General features: G+C 37.3%; 1 protein-coding gene across 1 annotated transcript in view; it reads right to left on the bottom strand.

Annotated features, from left to right (window-relative positions):
• spen (spen family transcriptional repressor) overlaps window positions 1-17,586 on the bottom strand; it is an 88,218-nt gene extending 70,632 nt beyond the window's left edge. The window contains exons 1-3 of the mRNA XM_063033291.1: window positions 17,318-17,586; window positions 4,902-5,222; window positions 2,174-2,644 (exon numbers count right to left, since the gene is read on the bottom strand). Of these exons, the coding sequence (XP_062889361.1) occupies window positions 2,174-2,644; window positions 4,902-5,222; window positions 17,318-17,400 (875 nt within the window). The 5' untranslated portion in view covers window positions 17,401-17,586. The remainder of the gene's footprint in view (window positions 1-2,173; window positions 2,645-4,901; window positions 5,223-17,317) is intronic.
• Between the last annotated feature and the right edge of the window lie 851 nt (window positions 17,587-18,437).

The following is an 18,437-nucleotide window of genomic DNA, read 5'->3' as shown; positions in this document are numbered from 1 at the left end:
AAGCTTAGGTCATTCTTGAATATTCTTGGTAGAACTTATAGACATTGGATAAAAGTCCTAAGGTAGGTATATTTCATATTCTACGTTTGAAGCATATTAGCATAATAACTAAGGTAGCACAAGGTAAACAGAATTCATAGTAAGCTAGCAACTGAACTGAAAACTTATGAGTTAAAAAAATTATTGAAATTGGTGGAAATTGGAAAAATGATGCGTCAAAGCAAATGGTATTGGAGTCACCACTGTTAATGCACTTCCATAATAACTTGGAAATACAATTTAATAATCACAATACTAATCAACATCAATGCTGATTACTGGAAAGTAACTTGTAAAACTACAGTGTGAATAGTAAATGGATTTTAAAATGGGTAAACAAGATTTGTACAATTTGGCATGAGGAACATAAAGGCTACACATTTACTGCAATCAAAGCACTGTAAGAAATAAATTTAAAAAGTACAATAGTGACATTAAACTTGTGTTTGACCTTGGATAGATCTCAGTTGAAGTACTATATATACTTCTGAATTATCAATGGCATTGCATAAGTGCAACAAGAATAATACTTGAACCAAAGGTGGAACTATTTTCTCTTTAATAAACATTTCAGAAATGACCAAACGGGGTCTTGAAAAAGTATGAAGGGATTTATTGGAGCAAATGTAAACTATATACCTCTGCATGAGAAATATCTAAAATTAAGGAACGTAACTAAATAGTCAATAATAGATCCAAACTAAGAAAATAGAAAAGCAAGCTAAACATCTAAGGATGAGAAAGCAGGATATGCTAAAAAGACTAAGTAAGCTTGGGGTTGGCTTATGTATAATGCACAAATCAGCACTGACCATTTTAAAAACATAAAACACATTGGAAAGATTACATTGAGGAATGCAACCTATTCTACAAATCTTAATTACCTGTTAACTCTACTGTCACTGCACCAACCCCTAGATTTAATCTATTCTATTAGAAACATTTGAGTTATCATATAATAGCTATGCAAATTAAACCATGCAGTACCAACAATGCAAGTTACAAACCTTTGATATGCTTAAGGTATGACAGGGAATTGTCTTTCTAAGTGAACTTGTTAACTAATGATTCCTGTATGTCAATGTTTCAAGCTGGGAGCCCATGCACCACATCATTTTGCCATTTCAAGCAGCAGAATACAACTGGTAAAATATTAAAAATAATCTGAACAGTAATCATATTAAAATGGGAAGTAGGAAATGTAATCTTTCACTATGTAGTCGTAGGATCTGATACATCCATGATGCCACATAGTCAGCAGGGATCAAGCGAAATGTTAAAACATCACAAAAATGCAGAATAATATACAAGTTATACTTTCTCACTGAAATTTTTATTAAAAACTGACATGGTATCTTGATCATTCTGCTCCAAATACTTCTCAAAAAACAGACGGGTGTACAATATGCTAAGCAACACTTTGTATTATATATGCATTGATTACCAAGTTGAGGGGAAAGAAAAGATTTCACTGCTCTAAAAATATTCAATATTGCTATCCTACCACTAGTAATTTTATATAATGTCTGAAAGAAAAAACAATAAATGAAAAACTGAAAGGCATAATTTTCTAATTCCAAAGCATCTGAATAGACTAACCAAACACAACTAAACCAAATCCCCCTAAACTAAGTATCATTGTGACAAAAATCCACATTCAAACGTATAAGTATTGTTACCAAAAATTTTTTCACACGTGGTAAAAGACCTACATAATCTCAAATTGCTAGTGCCATCAGCATCAATTTAACTCTGTGTTCTACACAAAATATATTTCCATGTCTAACATATTGTAAAGTTAACCATGTCCCTTAATAAAAATGGCATGTAGGTTATACATTCTTACCACTGCATATTCATTGAAATCCTAGTAACAACACCAAATTACTTTTCCATCATGGTGGCATTTCATACACATTGTTAAAGATGGATTGTGCAAAAAATACATTCCTTTCTTTTAAATAATTTTTGAGAACTCTTTGTAATAAAACAGCATGTAATAATGTTGAATTACCAACTTGTACACTTCACCTTTTTTGATGACTAGTGAAAGCGAGCAAATGATTCCCTTTATTCTGGCGGCAAATGGGATGCGTTGATGGAAACTAATTGTGGTATGCTCCTCTCCACCTACCTGTCACTGCTGGTACTACTGCTGCTGCTGACTGAATCACTGCTTGATGACCTACTCCGGGACCCACTGCCACTGGGAGATCGCCGTGACCGTCCTTGGCTAGGTCGTTGTGGGGACTGGTTTCCTGACCGTGAGGAATGTGGGGATCGACTTCTGCTGTGCTGATAATTCTTTTCCTGGCGTCTCCCTCTTACTTCCCGAGTAATATCTTCCCTGTAGAGATCTCGGTGTACTACACTTGAAATTGCAAACTGTTCCCTCCCTCTTTGTTCATAACGTGGATCATGAGCTTCAAATCGAGTTGGACTTCGACTTCTTGACCCATAATAAACTCCATGCTGTATAGTTCGATCCCGAGGATCTCTATAGTAATCCTGTTCATAATGTCTGGGGCGATCAAACCCTGCTGTTGTACGATCGTGGTGTCCATAGGCACTATGATCATAAGTACGCTCCCTGTTATCAGAAGCCCTGTGTTTTGTTAGGGGAAAGGATGGGAAGAGGAATGAAGAAAAAGACAATCAGTCATGCATTCCCCACATAGCATGAAGATCTTCTAATTGTTCCCTCTAAACACTGGCAAGATAAGCATTTGGTTTTTAGCTAGTGAATATATAGAAACAATAAAGAAATTGGCAAAAGCATTATATTCAGTAGCAGTTATTAAAAAGCTGAATGCTTTCTTTCAATGTTTATCCTTCACAGTAAACCATCATTTCCTAATACAGTTAATAATATAGTAATTATTAAGCTTATATTTCCTATTCTCAGATAGTAAAGTCAGGAAAACATTACTGCAGAAGCCATTTACGAAAGGCTATTTAATTTTTTGCATATTTATCTAAGTAAAAATATAACAACTCAGATATGTAGTTATTTTAAATTCTGGAATTTCCATATTTCTATTCATAATCTTCATAGTTACTTTATAAACATATCTTTTTAATTGCTTCCCATTTTAAGAATTCTTCCATGCAAAATATTATAACAGAATTACTTTTTTGTTGACATTCTACAGATTCAGAAAACAGAAAACACTGAGTAGCAAAGCCACTAAACTATGCATAGAGTCAAGTAGACTTAATCAGCGAGGTATAGAACCGAGCTTACAATGTACTGCAGAATCATTTTACACTGACCTTTCAGCAATGAAAAGAAGCAAGCTGATTCCAAAGCATTACTGCCATCAGCTGACACACAAAAAACACATTTCCTAATCCATGAAAGACAAAGACAGGCAAAGAAGCTAACAGAGGTGCAAGACACTGAGATTCTATTGGCTAAGTGCTGATTGAATTTTTAGCATTGCTAATGACTACTGGAGTTAGTGGAAAGATAGGGTTGACTGGGTTAGGAGAGGGGCTAAGATACGCATGGCAGGGCATACCAACCTTTTTAGACTGCAGTAAACACGACCTAAATCCCAATTAAATCTAGGGAGAGAAAAGTGTACAAACATTCCCAATTTGGTCCCCTCTTAAAGGGGTAATCCAACTTCGGATAGTGCTAGTGCCGCATTGATTTGGGGATTGTATCAAGAAAACTGAACGCCCAAGAAAGATAAACTTCCATTGCCAGTGTTACGTACATTCGCCTCAAACAGATAGCTCCCAAAGTTTAATAGTAACTCCCAAACCCCAAGACCTTTCTGAGATGCGGAGTACGTTCAGATTGATGTATGACGGTAAATAGATGTATCCCAATTCGCGTTGACATTAACTATAACCGTTACTCCCAGAGCACAGAGCATTCTTCTAGTAGTAGGTACATAACATCCATTTTCTAGCAGTCAGTTGCCACGTCTTATAATATTTTCATATTTGATCTGAAAGTTAAAAGTGTAATGTATCCACTAATAGATTTCCCTTGTTTGATAGTCCACTGGTACAATAAGTAGAATCATGAAGAGTACGAAACACAAACCAGGTAATCCAAACTGCCATAAAACTACTTTAAGATGAATATAATCCCATGTTGAAGAGATAATACCCTCCATTCCATTATGCATGAAAGTGAAATTCCAAAATGTGTAAGAGCTTCTACAAGTTAATCATTGGACCAGAAATATCCATAAGATCCAATTGGCATGAATCAAAATAGACAGTACATACGTAGACCCTTGCATGTGTTACGTTCTCAATTCTTCAGTTTTCCTTCAAATAAATTCATGTTGAAAATCATTAGCTGTAATATCCTTCAAGGAAAGCAGCAGATCAAAGAGTACTACATCTTCGTTGAAATATTTCATATCCAAAGAATGTGCATCAATATCTTACACTTAAGCCAAAGCCAATATGATACTGCAGGAAGTCTTCAATGCACTTCAATATTGTCTCAAACAGTAGGTCTAGTAACTCCATAGTATTCCTCAGGTTGGTTGTACCAGGATGCAATATCATAGCCACTCAATCGAAGGGATACATCCAGAGGGAACTGCTTGCAATCCATGGAGAAAAGGGAAGCTTATTACGAGGGTTAACTCCATAGTAACTGATAAAAACCTTCCATCAAACTAACCAAACTTATCCCAGGAGTAGTCATCCAGCCAGCTGCAGAATAGATCCACTGCGAAGAGGCCAGAGCTGCTACTGGTTTCAATGCTCTTCCACATCCAACAACGGCACGAATGTATAGATTTCCTCATTAAATCCATCTGGGAACCTAAACATGAGTTGCTGCTTCTCACACTATTTATCAAAACCCTGCCTAGAGAAACCTTGGAACTTACCCATCAAGTCTCCGTTCATAACGTCCTTCCCGTCCATGTAGTGATGGTGGTGGTCCATATGTTGGCCCCCCACCACCTCCCCTGAACCCTGAAACCTCTCTAGTACGAGTTCCTATAGGAACGGTATCATCTAATCCCCGAGCAGCACTTGGAATAGTGCCAGGCTCATTGTAATCCGTTCGAAGGTCCCGGTCCCCCATTTTGTTGACCGAATTATGAGCTTTCTGTGCACTTTTGATGTCCACAAAATCCACAAAGGCTGCCACTCCTCCTTCTGAGCCCCTTTTGGGAAGAATTTTAACACTTTCCACACGGCCATATCTGAAAGAAAGAGGAAAAAATATATAAATATGTAAAACACAAACTAGCCAGGACAAGTTACAATCGACATTTTACATAATATTGCAAAATTTAAACAGCATTATTTTCAACTTTTGCTTTTAACTAGAAAAAAATTAAATGCAACTTTGTATTAAATTCAATACCAATGCATAACACAGTACATCTAACATCTCCAGAGATCCTTCAATTGATCCTGGCCTTAGGTGTTGTTTGTGTCAAGTTTGCATAGTCCCTGCATCATTCTTCTCCTGCAACCAGCATCTCTCCCCAATCCATGTCCCCAACAGTTGTGCTTCCACTCACATGCTAAAGATGTGCTGATTGGTGCATGAATTTGTTATTCAGGAGAATAAGACAGGAGAGTTCATAGAGATGTCAGAGGGAAAAGGGGGATTAATGCCTGTCTTGATGGCTGGCGTGAATATAGTGTACTGCAGGACTCTACAACTAATTTAATTTTGATTTTTTAAAAAAATATAAACTATATTGTCCAGCTACTATCTACACTCTCAGAAAATATAGCCAACATCATGAAGAAAGTATTTATATATGGTATGACAGGACAAAGAATGGAGGACAGGGGTAAATTCTAAATTACTGTCAATTTCTTGCATATATTCTCTACCTGATCACCAGATTCCAGACCATGGTACTAATGAATACATAATATTGTTGATTTGAGAACATACATATTTCGCTATCGAAGCCGATATAAGATTCTAATTTAGACTGTGTAAAGAAAACCTCATAAATGAAATTAACTGTTTGGATTATTTTACGTCTGATGCAGAAATTTGAACAGAGCACAGTAACAGCAATCAGGTATATTTCCAACATTCACTGAAATGAATCACTGATTCCACTGGTAGCTTTTCTTCCTTGTTCCTATTCTCACTTTCAAACTCAGAGTCCCCAGTTCCTCCAATTTCTTATCGGTCTTACTCCATTAATAATCTTAAGAGTCCCAGATAAACTGCCATATTTCCATTCCTCAGTGAATTATCCATTGATGCTTTAGGATATGCATTCAGTATCCTGGTGATTAACTGCACTAAATAAATTCCAAAGGGAACAATGGCTCCTGCTAAATTCTTAAACAGAGAAACATCAATGTGCTTTAACCTGCTGAGAAACATAAATTCAAGTGTTCCAACAATGTATTCATAAAATAAGATTTTTGATTTCCAGGTTAAAATTATCCCATCCACCCAAAAAGATAAATAAAGATAAAGATAAAATATCAGATTTATTTGGTACAATGTACATTGAAACAGTGAAACATACAGTAAAATGAGTTATTCAGTGTCAACAATCAATGCAATTCAAGATGTGCTGGGGGCAACCCATAAGTGTCGCCATGCTTCCAGGGCCAACATGGCATGCCCAAAACTTACTACCTTAAGTCTAACGTCTTTGGAATGTGGGAGGAAATCCATGCAGTCATAGGGAGAACACAAAAACCCTTTACAGACAGCGTTGTGAGTTGAACCCCAATTTTATGCTTTACACTAACCACTATGCTACTGTGCCATCCCATATTCATTAAATATTCAAATATGCAAATATTCATTACAGTCAACTAAAATGTAATATATAATGTCCAACAGCTAAAGAATTCTTGTAAGAAACTTTAAATTGCCATGTCATGATTTTCATTCCACTCGCCCCATTCCCCACTTTTTCTTATTAAATTGCTAGCTTCCACTTGTTCGAGAGTATATCATTGAGACTTAGCTTATAACTTAGAAAATGGATTATGCTCAAAATTTTACATTGTAAAAAAATGCAAACTGAAGATAACAATGTTATTACTAATGAATGTGCTAAAAGTAATACAACAGAATGTACAAACGTTTGTACAACCTACACTTTTAAAGTATAAATGTAAAAAATAGATTTCCATCAGTTCTCTCCTACAATATCCTAATCTTAGCCTAGAATTGTTATGTTTTGTAGGAAAGAATCTGCAGGACAGTGAAGTGTGCAGGGAAGCGGACTGTTCTTGTAAAGGCCAATAATGATGAGGGGCCAAATGACTTCCTCCTATCCTATAATGATTCTGCTGTGGCATTATCGTTCTTTGACTCTGGCACTTGAAATTAATCATTTTCTTGATTACAAGAGATAATATAATCTCATTTTCAACTATTACAATACGAAAACATGTTTCTCTTACAATCTGGTGGTATAAAATTGTTGATTTCCTACAGATTGTTGTAAGATACCTAAAAGGTTTCTTTTGGGATACTACCGATCCACCAACTCCTCTGGCAACTCCAAAACGCTAAATTAAAAAGAATTGCGTGTATTTCCAGGAGGTGTCATTGCATAAAGAAAAAAATTGTTCTTCAAACCTCAGATGACTGGGGTTTGTCCCTGCACCCCAAACGTTTCTCACCTACGTTGTTCAAGAGTTGTCATACTCAATAAAAAAAACACTGATGTCAGCAGTTCAGTGGGCGGGGCAGGTAAAACCGGGGATAAAGGTGGAATCTGTGCATGTTTTATTGGTACTGGTTTTAGCTTTATAGAATTATTTTAAGTTTCAGTAAATCTTTTACTATTACTAGAAATAATTACAGCTATGTTGTATGACAATTCGTGATTGTACAGTCAAACATGAAAAACGCAGAAAATTTACAATTTTGAATTAATCTGATCAACGTTTTTGCATCAGTAATTACAAAACCGCAGGCAGTAAAATACCATATTTTCACCAACATTTCTGTGACTGCTGTTAATCTGTTTTTTTTTCATTTTAATCCACTTTCAAATACATGACCTGTTTACAGGCTTGTGTGTACTTTCAGAAACCAAGGCCGTTTAAACAAACAACCGGACTTTGAGCAAATCCCCAGAGCAGCTATTTATGTGCTTTTCCTCAGTGACGAGTTAAACTGGCCGCATGACACACCTTGTGGCTGCTTTCCAACAAGCTCTCCCGATTGCTGCAGTCTCGCAGCCGACCAGCGGTGCAATGCTGTAAAATGGCGGGACATATCACAGGCATCAAACGGACACATATAATGGCGGGAGGTGAACGGGGGAAAAACTCAAAATTGGGTCATTGTAATAAATCAATAGCGCTAACGAAAAATGATCGGTTATTTCGATCCCGTCGAACATAATTTTCCCTAAAGCAATCCTTTTTTTTCATTTCAAGGACATCATTCTTTGTACGATTTTCATTGGGTGCAGTCATCAAATAATCTACCTTTCAGAAATTGGGTGGATCTTAAAAGGATATCACATGATCTGCTTCTATTGCAGTTTCAATGCGGTATGTTCTAATTTGTACTTGCTTCCCTACGTAATAAATATAGTTTAAAAATCCTCCATTTCTGCAGGCAGAGAGGTAGTTCGATTTCCCACTTTTATCCAGTAACTTTTACAAAGATCTCCATGATAGCGATTATATCTGTTTGTAAATAATTCGTGATGCGATGAGAGTGACGTTTATCAGTGGAATAAATTGCCTTGTTTGCTTCTGGGCAAGTCTCTTGGGAGAAGCGAGTGCCACACCGACATTTTTACACAATGCACATTATGTGGAGCTAGAAACTGCACGACTACTGCAGAAATCCCGCATTCGAGGTTTCTTTAAATTAAAAACAAAAACAACAGGAATTCTGCAGATGCTGGAAATTCAAGCAACACACATAAAAGTTGCTAGTGAACGCAGCAGGCCAGGCAGCATCTCTAGGAAGAGGTGCTGCCTGGCCTGCTGCGTTCACCAGCAACTTTTATGTGTGTTTCTTTAAATTAAGTTTACTTCTTAAACTACGCACAATAATAATTCTGTTTTCGCAACGGCAACATTTGAGAGGAAACAATGTCCTACCTAAAGTGTGATGAAATTATTTATGCCAACTCAAATATAACCTATCTGCACATCCTATCCATATTCTGTACTTCTGCATCAGGAACATTCAGCTAATGTTACAGAAGATTATTAGTCAGAACAGCGGTGCGGTGGGAAGAGTACAAAACTTTTTTTCCCTTTTCCCAGTTTTGACAACTTTCAAAACAAAGTGAAAACAAAACAATTTTCAAAAGAAAGTGAAACAATCTGTACTTTCTACAGATGTTGCTGGATTAATATAGTCTTTTCAGCATCAAGATAATTTTTCAGATGCCAACTATCTGCAGGTTTGCTTCACTTCTTGGGGGGGGGTGAAAACTAAGAAACTCTCAAACCCCTGTTTATATGGTAGCAACTTGATCAACTTGACAGGGGTGAAGATATGTGCTGAGGACAACATGACTTGGAAATTATCACTTAAAAAACACAATGAAAATTTGAAATGAGAAATGGTGGATTACTCATCATAAATACAGTTAGGTTTTTGAAACAGTCACTCCCTTACTATGGAATCCAGTGGTATAGCCAGGAATCTGTTAACCTGACATGGGATCTACAACCCATTAGATTTCACTGACTGTGGGGAAGGAAAAGGTCTACTCATTTCTGTTTAATGGTGGTTTGTTTAATATGTCATATTACTAGTTTAAAAGTAAAAGCTAATGACACACATTGAAAAATAATTTAAAGCTGACAATATTTACAGTTGTGGCATTTTGTGAACAGAACTTGTTCTGATCCACCCACTGACCACCACTGTACTCTGGTTCTACCTGATCGAGTTCAACCTTCCCATTCAAATAAGGTAAATTCAGTCAAGTGGCAATAGTGAGCAGCAGTAACATCAAGGCCTTTTGGCTGCATTAGACCACTTATCTCTCTGCAAAGCAGCACTCTGTATCACGAAAGTACTGTCAGTTTAAAAAAAATTGAGCTTTACACCACATATAAAAATGGTTCCAACTGCCCTATTGGTGATATTCCAGAGTGGCCAAAACTATCAACTCAATGTACCATTTAATTTCCAAAGCTCCAATGTATTAAAATAAAGACACTGTAATTCATGTAGTGATGGGAAAGATACTGGAAACTCTCTTCAAAGATCCAACAAATAACAGAGAATAGTCAACACCTATACTGAAATATCTTTGTCGTGTGTGGCTTTTCATTGATTCTGTTGTTTCTATGTACCTACTGTGAATACCTGCAAGAAAATGAATCTCAGGGTAGTACATGGTGACATATATATATGTACTTTGAATTTTTAATAGCCATACCTGTTTAACATATTGAAACAAAATAGATGCCAGAAATATTCATAAGGTCAGAGGGTGTCTATAGAGAGAAAACAGACCTTTCAGATCAATGACTCTTCATCTCTCTCCATTGATGCTGCCTCACATGCTGATCGTTCACAGCATTTTCAGTTTCAGATTTCCAGCATATGCAGATTTGACGTACATGGGGTTTTTAAATGTCTCTGATAAGACATGATAAAGACCAAAGCATATAGAAATCAGACGAACAGGCTATCTAAAGGCAGTTACTCATATGCAAGGACAAGGAAACAGATGTCCCAAAAATACCACAATTAATTGTTGGTACTACCTGTATAATGGTATATCAATTTTCATACAAAATGAATCATGCATTACAAAATCACCTTGCCATGCAATAGAACTCTAAGCTAAATAAAAGACAAGTAAAAAAGATATCCAAAATTTAATGCTCTATGATGTTGCTTAAGGAGACCCCTTTTTTTGATTTGTTAATCATAAACCTTAGTTCATATAAACTTAGTCAATTTTTCTTCTGATGTTACAACAGTGGCAACATTTCACTTAGTCAGTACAAATGTCATCACTGTTAGTTACGCCTCAACATGCAAGCTTAACATACACCCTTTCTGCCACTGCTTGCTCCAGCTATACAAATTAGTCACATGCAATTTTCCAGTAACAAATCTGTGCCGCCTTTATTTCAGGCAATACATCCCATGGACAAAACAACATAGCTGTTTCCATTTATTCAGCATCTTCAGTATGATAAAAATAACCAAGTGTTCTAGCAGCAATATTAATGTCTGACAACCAGTTGCACAAGGAGAAATTTGGAAAAATTACCTTTGCTGAAATTGGATAAGAGCACAAAAGCATGTTTTAAAAAAGACCCCTCAGGCCTACACCACCATTCAGTAGAATTATTGCTGATCGATCTTTGTCTCTGCTCAACATTCCTGTCTGGTTTCTTAACTGTTGATTCCACTGAAGTCTAAAATCTCTTTCAATTTTGAATATATTTAGTGATTCAGCCTTCACAACATTATTACAAAGATTCACGACCATCTCAATAGGTCTTATGTTCTGTATTCCACAAGATGAAATATTCTTTCAAATTGTGATAACAGGTTGCATAAACTTGGGTTGTATTTCATTAAGTTTAGTTGGATAAATGATGATGCAGTTGAGTTATCTAAATATTAAATTAAAAAGGGCAAAAAGACAAACCTGAGCGACAATACTTAAACAATGTTCTAATTTTGTGCTTAACTGTTAAAATCAAATTTCCAGACAACTTAGTATCCATAAGCATCATAAAAATTGAAGTGGATCATACCTTGACTAAGACTTGTCTAGTCAGTAGAAATCTCGTGTATCTGCTAAAACTGCTCAATACATAAAATACCAAACAACTGCTTGCAATATATTCCAGACTTTTTCCAGATTACAGGAAATTAAGTTATTTAGTCCATGTAGTCATTAATCGTATAGATCCAATGGACCAAATACATTGCTGTTGTTTAAAACAACCATCTCCACTCTAGCCAGTATGAAACAAGTAAATCTACATTTACAAAATACTATTTTTCTAAATGCACACTATATCCACACCAAGTATACGCATCTTTGTATGTCTACTTTCGATACTTTAAAGATGGTTGGTTGTTTCACAATTTTTTTAACATATAAAATTGTCAGATATTTAGCAAGCAGAGACAGGGTAATTTACCAAACAAATTAATCCAACATTACATGGAGACACAAGAGATTACAAATACTGGAATCAGGAGCAAATAGAAAAATGGAGAGTTGTCATTACTAATTGAGATCCTTCATGTGGATTAAGAGCAGAAGGGATAAATATAAATACACGAGGGGAACAGATGGGCAATAGAGACACTAGACTATAATTATGACTGCATTGTTCAAAATGCTATCAAACTAGAATTGTTTTCAAGTATGCACATGCTCCATATTATATTTTAAAATATGTGTTTCAGTTACAAACACCAAGTCTGATTGTTCAGGTAGGATTCTTAGCTACAGTTGTTCTTTCCAGCTCCAAAACTGACAATTATCTAACTTGATTATGTAGCATAACATGAAGGAGTAAACAACTTAAAGGCATGAAATCCTTGATATTTAAGTGCACAACAAAGATTATAGTGAATTGCTTAAGATGATATGTTTGTGGTGTTGTATTGAAATAAAATATTGCCAAAACGTACTTTTAAAAAATCTGGCTGGTGGTGTTAATGGCATCACACCAGACTTCAAGGCAAGTGGTCCCAGATTCAAATCTTGCCAGCTCCTTGCATGCTTTCCATCTATGCTAGGTTGAGCATCGAGCTAGCACTTAGCCTCGTAAAAAATAGACAAATGATAAAGAAATGTCAAGGTTGCTGGACAATGCGCCACAAGGTGCTGAGAGGAACACCACAAGTTGTAAATAATAGGAAAAGCTTGCAGAGCTTATTGTTTGTCAAGATCATTAACAAAATGTTATGATGTAAAGTACTTGCAGTTAAATGATGCTGTTTATCCCCTGGATGAACTAAAAAGTATAATCTTTGTGGAGGAGGTACAGGAGCCTGAAACCCACATTCAACAATTGAGAAGCAGCTGCTTCCCCTCGGTCATCAGTTTTCTGAATGGTCCATGAGCACAATCTTATTACTTTGACTTATTTTTGTAATTGATAGTGACTTTATGTCTTTTCATTGCACTGCTGTTGCAAAACACAAATTTCATGTCATATAAATCAGTATTAACTCTGAATCTGATATTGTTATATCATAGCTTTCATATACTGCTATGTTCTTCCTTCATTGTGGTGTCAGCCCAAGATTTTGCTTCAGGTTTCACACCTCTGCTTAAATCCATTGCAGGCCATTTGTAAATCAAAATCAATATTGGTTTATAGTTTTGAAAGGTTGCATTTTAAATTAAAAAAACTGATAGAGAATTGTACACAAGTATGAGCAATACAGTTGTATTTAGGAGGAAGGTTGTTTCCCTTGTATAAGAAACCAAATGCTCGCACTCAGACACAGCAGCAGGACCAGCTGGCACCTTTGTTAAATATTGTGCCAACAAATCTTAGCTGGAGGTTTGGAGCCAGTAATTTTGGACAAGTAATGATTTATTATCCATCTTTTACTGCTAGCTATGCAAAGCCAAACTTGTCATTCCACAATCCTGTGTACAATTTACTTCACTGTATCTCTAAAAAAAATGTACACATGGATTGGAAACACATTTCAGATACCACACGCCGAAGTAATTTTAAAGATTGTTTTAAGGTACTTAGACTACTATCATAAATAGAAAATATCCTATTTGTATTTGATTCCAAGATTAGTTTGAAATTTAAAATGTTTTCATTATGATGAAACTCCCACAAACAATGATTGAATTTATTGAATAGTAGCAGTACAGTAGGTGCAGCCTTCCTGGAGATGGGGCAGCAACAGTAATGTCAGTTGCACTCCTGATACAATAATCATCTGAAGTGACCCCAGGAAGAAGCCCAGACCAACATGGAATGTAAAGTCAATTTTCACAGATTTTGGAATGAATCTGCCTTTTCTCATATCAGTAGGAACAGCTACCTTTAATAATAATAAATGGACAGGAAGAGTAAATTTACGTTTAGGCCCTTCAATCTTATCAGAAGAAAACTATTCATTCAATGACTCCTTGGTAAAATAATTCTACGTTATTAAAAAAGGACTTTCGAGTTTCAGTTATTACAAAAAAGTGCTTTATTTTTAAAATCACAGACGCAAACTAATCAAGATTAAACCTAATCCGTATTCAATTCAATAGCATTTCTCCTGAATTTAATAATTGTTCCAATTAGACTGCTACTGCAATTTAGATTCAGTTAACAGTGTTCATACACCAGATCACAAAGAGGCCACGCCCTCTTCGACCAGACTATTTATACGCACAAAAAAAAATGACAACACAGTGTACACAAGAAAATTTTAACGATTTGAAACATTAATGCCAAATCTTCCTTTTGCTGAAGAAAGCATCTAGACTATGGTCGCTGAATTCGCCCGCTTTGCTGGTACTTTTTTAAATATTTCCTAAATATACAACGGTGTATGACGGAAGAAAAACTCGTCGATCAAACGCTATTTAACATAGATTCACTTTACGCTAAGCTAAAGATTTCCAACGATTCTCCACGCTGTTACAAAATAACATAAGCAGCAAATACAATGGAAAGTATTAAATTCCCCAAATATTCAATATTGTAACAATGAACTAGCTTGAGCTTTGTTTCACAACCACAAGCTTATTTGTATGTTTCCCCTGAAGTAGAACACTGTTCCAGATCGTTTCTTTCTGAAGCCTTTTGCACCCTCCCTCCCCCTTATGCGTTTCTCGCGTTCTCCAGTGGGGGAGGGGTGGGAACTGGCTTATTTGCATTTCAAACTGTTATACAGAGATACCGCGCTCTTCTATAATTAAATATGAATATAGACATCAGATTCTGCAAACCGCAAATCGTCTCAATTCTTATAACCATTGTGGTAGTATACTACGTACTAAAATTGTTTTAATTCTACAGACCTTTTGCTCGACCAATCTACTGGGAGAAAGCACTAAAAACTGCAAGAATGTTTTTCTGCCCCTTAAAGAATTAAAAAGAACTATTTTAATATAAAGATGAATTTATTAAAAAACGTATTTATAGCACTTGTAGATGTGCTCCCGTTCGCATCCACGTGGAGACATTGTCAAGATTGTTAAGACACACTATATGCATTCATATACAAGTGATGTAATGCAAAATGATGGAATTTACATTACACCAGTAAACCAATCTATAAAATCTTGACAGAAAGAACGTCCAAAACGCAGGATAATCGATGCTTATAAATGGGAGATAAAACAGGCAAATTCATCTTTATTGCAGTCATTAAATGCATGTTCGACTACTTCATTTAAGATTTTTGACAAACTCTAGATATTGCTAGAACTAATAAATTAATTAGATCTAACTTAGACTGCGAACTTGATAACGTTGACAAATCACCTAGCAACTGTAACTAGGCAACTTCAGCATTAATCTAAAATTTAGAAACTTCTTACTAAAATCCTTTATCTAAACACGGAATGCTAGCAAAATTTACTGGATCCCCTTGTTACCATTTGTTTTCCAATGCACAATAAGACTTTCAAATACCAGTTCCTTCTCCATACCTACTACTGTCAGGAAGCAAGAAGTCAGGTGCAGAGGTTTTGGAACAATGTATTTGCATCTTTGTCCAACCCTTCGGCCTTTTTCCATTTGTTAGAACATAAATCATCAATAAATGTAATGATTTTCAACGCAGACACACCATTTTGAACACGAGATAAAAATGCTTACAGATCAACTCAACCGTGGTTAGTTTAACTAAGATTTAGCATGGATTTTTTTTAATATATCCATCAAGCAACAAACACACGGCTTATTATCAAGTCTGATAATCTCAATGAAATAAGGGTTAAATCCCTAGTGTGTTTTGCAATTAATAAAGATATTTCCACGGAAACAATCGATAAGCTTTCCCGCATTATTTTAAGTTAGCTAGCTTCTGTTCTTCAATAGTTGTAATGCATCCTCCAACAGTTCTGGTATGTCTTTTGTGTTCAAAAAACGTAATAGGGATTAAGGACGCAAATTTATAAGACCATTAACGTATTGTTTCACAAATACTGTGTTGAACATTTTGAAATCACAGCATCATACACAATATGGTAATTAGATTTTGCCACACATCCTCCGACAAAGTACATTTCAAATGCCAAACGTGAGGTATGATGCCGAGAATGGGATCCGCCATTTTACTCACGCTCGCACCACACGCTACGCTCAGTATCCCTATTTTATCATTACCCTCTACATCAATACAACCACTGATTAAAACATAACAATTAAAGTTAGAAGCAAACAGTACAGACACTTGCGACTCGCTTTCGCAACGTAGCCATCTTTTAAAAGGTAAATTAAGCACAATTTCCAAATTCCTTCCCTTCACTACACACATATTTGAACCTTTAATTGGAACTCAGATCACTGATTCCTTTCTGGAAAATGTAATACACTGCAAAATCTCTAGCTGAAAGATCAGAATATTTCACAGAGAAACAGGAACACATTTTGAAAGCATGGCACCTAAAACTTCCTATTTTTAATCAAACGATTTCAATGACATATTTCCTGCCAGCAGAAGTGTATCACGAGCCTGTAAATTTTCTTTCTTCGCTATGCAGGGTCAAGCAGCTTGTTCTGATCGAAGATAAGCGACCCCTTTGCTATTAGCAAATGTGTTGTGCAGGATTTCCCCTCCCCCAGTCCTGTTTCCCACAGACGGTCCTGTCCTCCATTACAGCTCCCATGTGTCTAAAAACACATCCTTCCCTCTCACGGGGCCGGAGCTTCCCAAACTCATAAAATTTTCCAACATTTGCAAACGTTATTGCAAACTTCACGCTGCAACGCACAGCGATATATTTTTTAGAAAGTACCGATTTAGCTGAGTAACTGACTAGAATGGAAAAAAAAGACAAAACGTGTTTGTATCTCATTTCACTTTTTAAATTGCACGATCTTTCTTTTCTGTGCAGCTCGCCGAAGCTGTCTGGTGACATTAGTGAGCGTATATAAGCAGATCGCCTCAAGATTGCAGCAATGCCACACAACAATAGGAATACAGTCGGGCCGCCTGTGACCCCCTTCGCTAAACTGGAGGATGTGAACTTAATCAGCAGTGCGTGTGTGCGTGTGTGTGTATATATGGATCTCACCTACACAGCTGCAGTAAGACACCGACACTTTCTCCGGTTTCAGTTTACCCGAGCGGACTCGAAGCCGGGCCCACACAATAATACACTAAAAAGTGTTTACTTCATCTCTCGCACTGCCAACTTACCGCTTAAAATGCTCGATAATCTTGTCTTCGCGGACATTTTCCGGCAAATTCCCCACCCAGAGGTGCCTGGTTTCTCGTACCATCCTTAGCGAGTCATAGGACCCCTTTTCAGTGTGTGAAAGTCCGTGATCGGGGCTGGCTCCCGACGGCCCCAGGCCGGGTTAATCCTTGAGGTAAAATCCCACCATTAGGCTAACGCACACACTTACTCCTCGCTCGCGCCGCCCGACCTGACGCGTTTTTTTTTCCTCGAGACGCTAACAGCGCGTCCCGAGACCCGATACTGAGGAGAACCACGCATGCGCGGAATCCACTACAGCGGGCGCGCAAGCGCCACGAAACCCCGGGTCGATTCGGCTCCACGCCGCAACACGCACGCGTGGAGAAACCCTCGCCTCCCTCCCCTTCCCCTCCCCCCCTCGCCGCTTCCCAGCCGAAAAGAATCGACGCCGTCTACGCCTGCGCGTACGCTATCTCACCATCGTCCGGCTCCGTGGAACCACGCGTGCGCAGAGCGCGACGCAAAAGGCTCCACAGCGGCAGCAGCAGTGCGCGTGCGCGAAAAAGTGGTCTGGCGTGTTGTCTGCGCAAATGTGCAGAGTTGGTGTCTAGCTTACTACAGTGACTGGGAGGAAAGTTCTGGAAAGGCTGCTGTCGGCGCCGGAGTGCGATGAATAGAGAGGAATCTGAGAGCGCCATTCCAGGGATATCCACTATTCCATTTAAAGAATAGATCTGTTTAATCCGTGTCCTTCGACTAATACTAAATTTTGGATGTTCTGAACGATATGGGAAGATTTTAGATGGCTTGAACGCCGAAATGACCGATTTGAGGAAATACAACCTTCAAAAAAAAGCTTGTTACCAGTAGCTTTGTCAGAAAACTGCTGTGTGTTCGTGGGGTTTTCTTACAGGAATATCGTCCATTTCAGTCCTTTGTCCCCGTCTTTGTTCCCCTCCCCCTTCCCTTTCCAGTCGGCGCCATTTTAAGGCGATGGAAAGTTCTGGAGAGTCCGCCATTTTGTGGCAGCCAGTTTTCTGCCCTAACAGGGAGTGCAGCGCCTAGACACTGCTGGAATACCAGAAGTATAGACTACCTTGTGGCTTAAAATAGTGGAAT

This window comes from Mobula hypostoma, chromosome 25, assembly GCF_963921235.1.
Source record: "Mobula hypostoma chromosome 25, sMobHyp1.1, whole genome shotgun sequence".
NCBI lineage: Eukaryota > Metazoa > Chordata > Chondrichthyes > Myliobatiformes > Myliobatidae > Mobula > Mobula hypostoma.
Note: the sequence above shows the minus strand (reverse complement) of the source record. Positions and strands in the feature narration are given on the sequence as shown.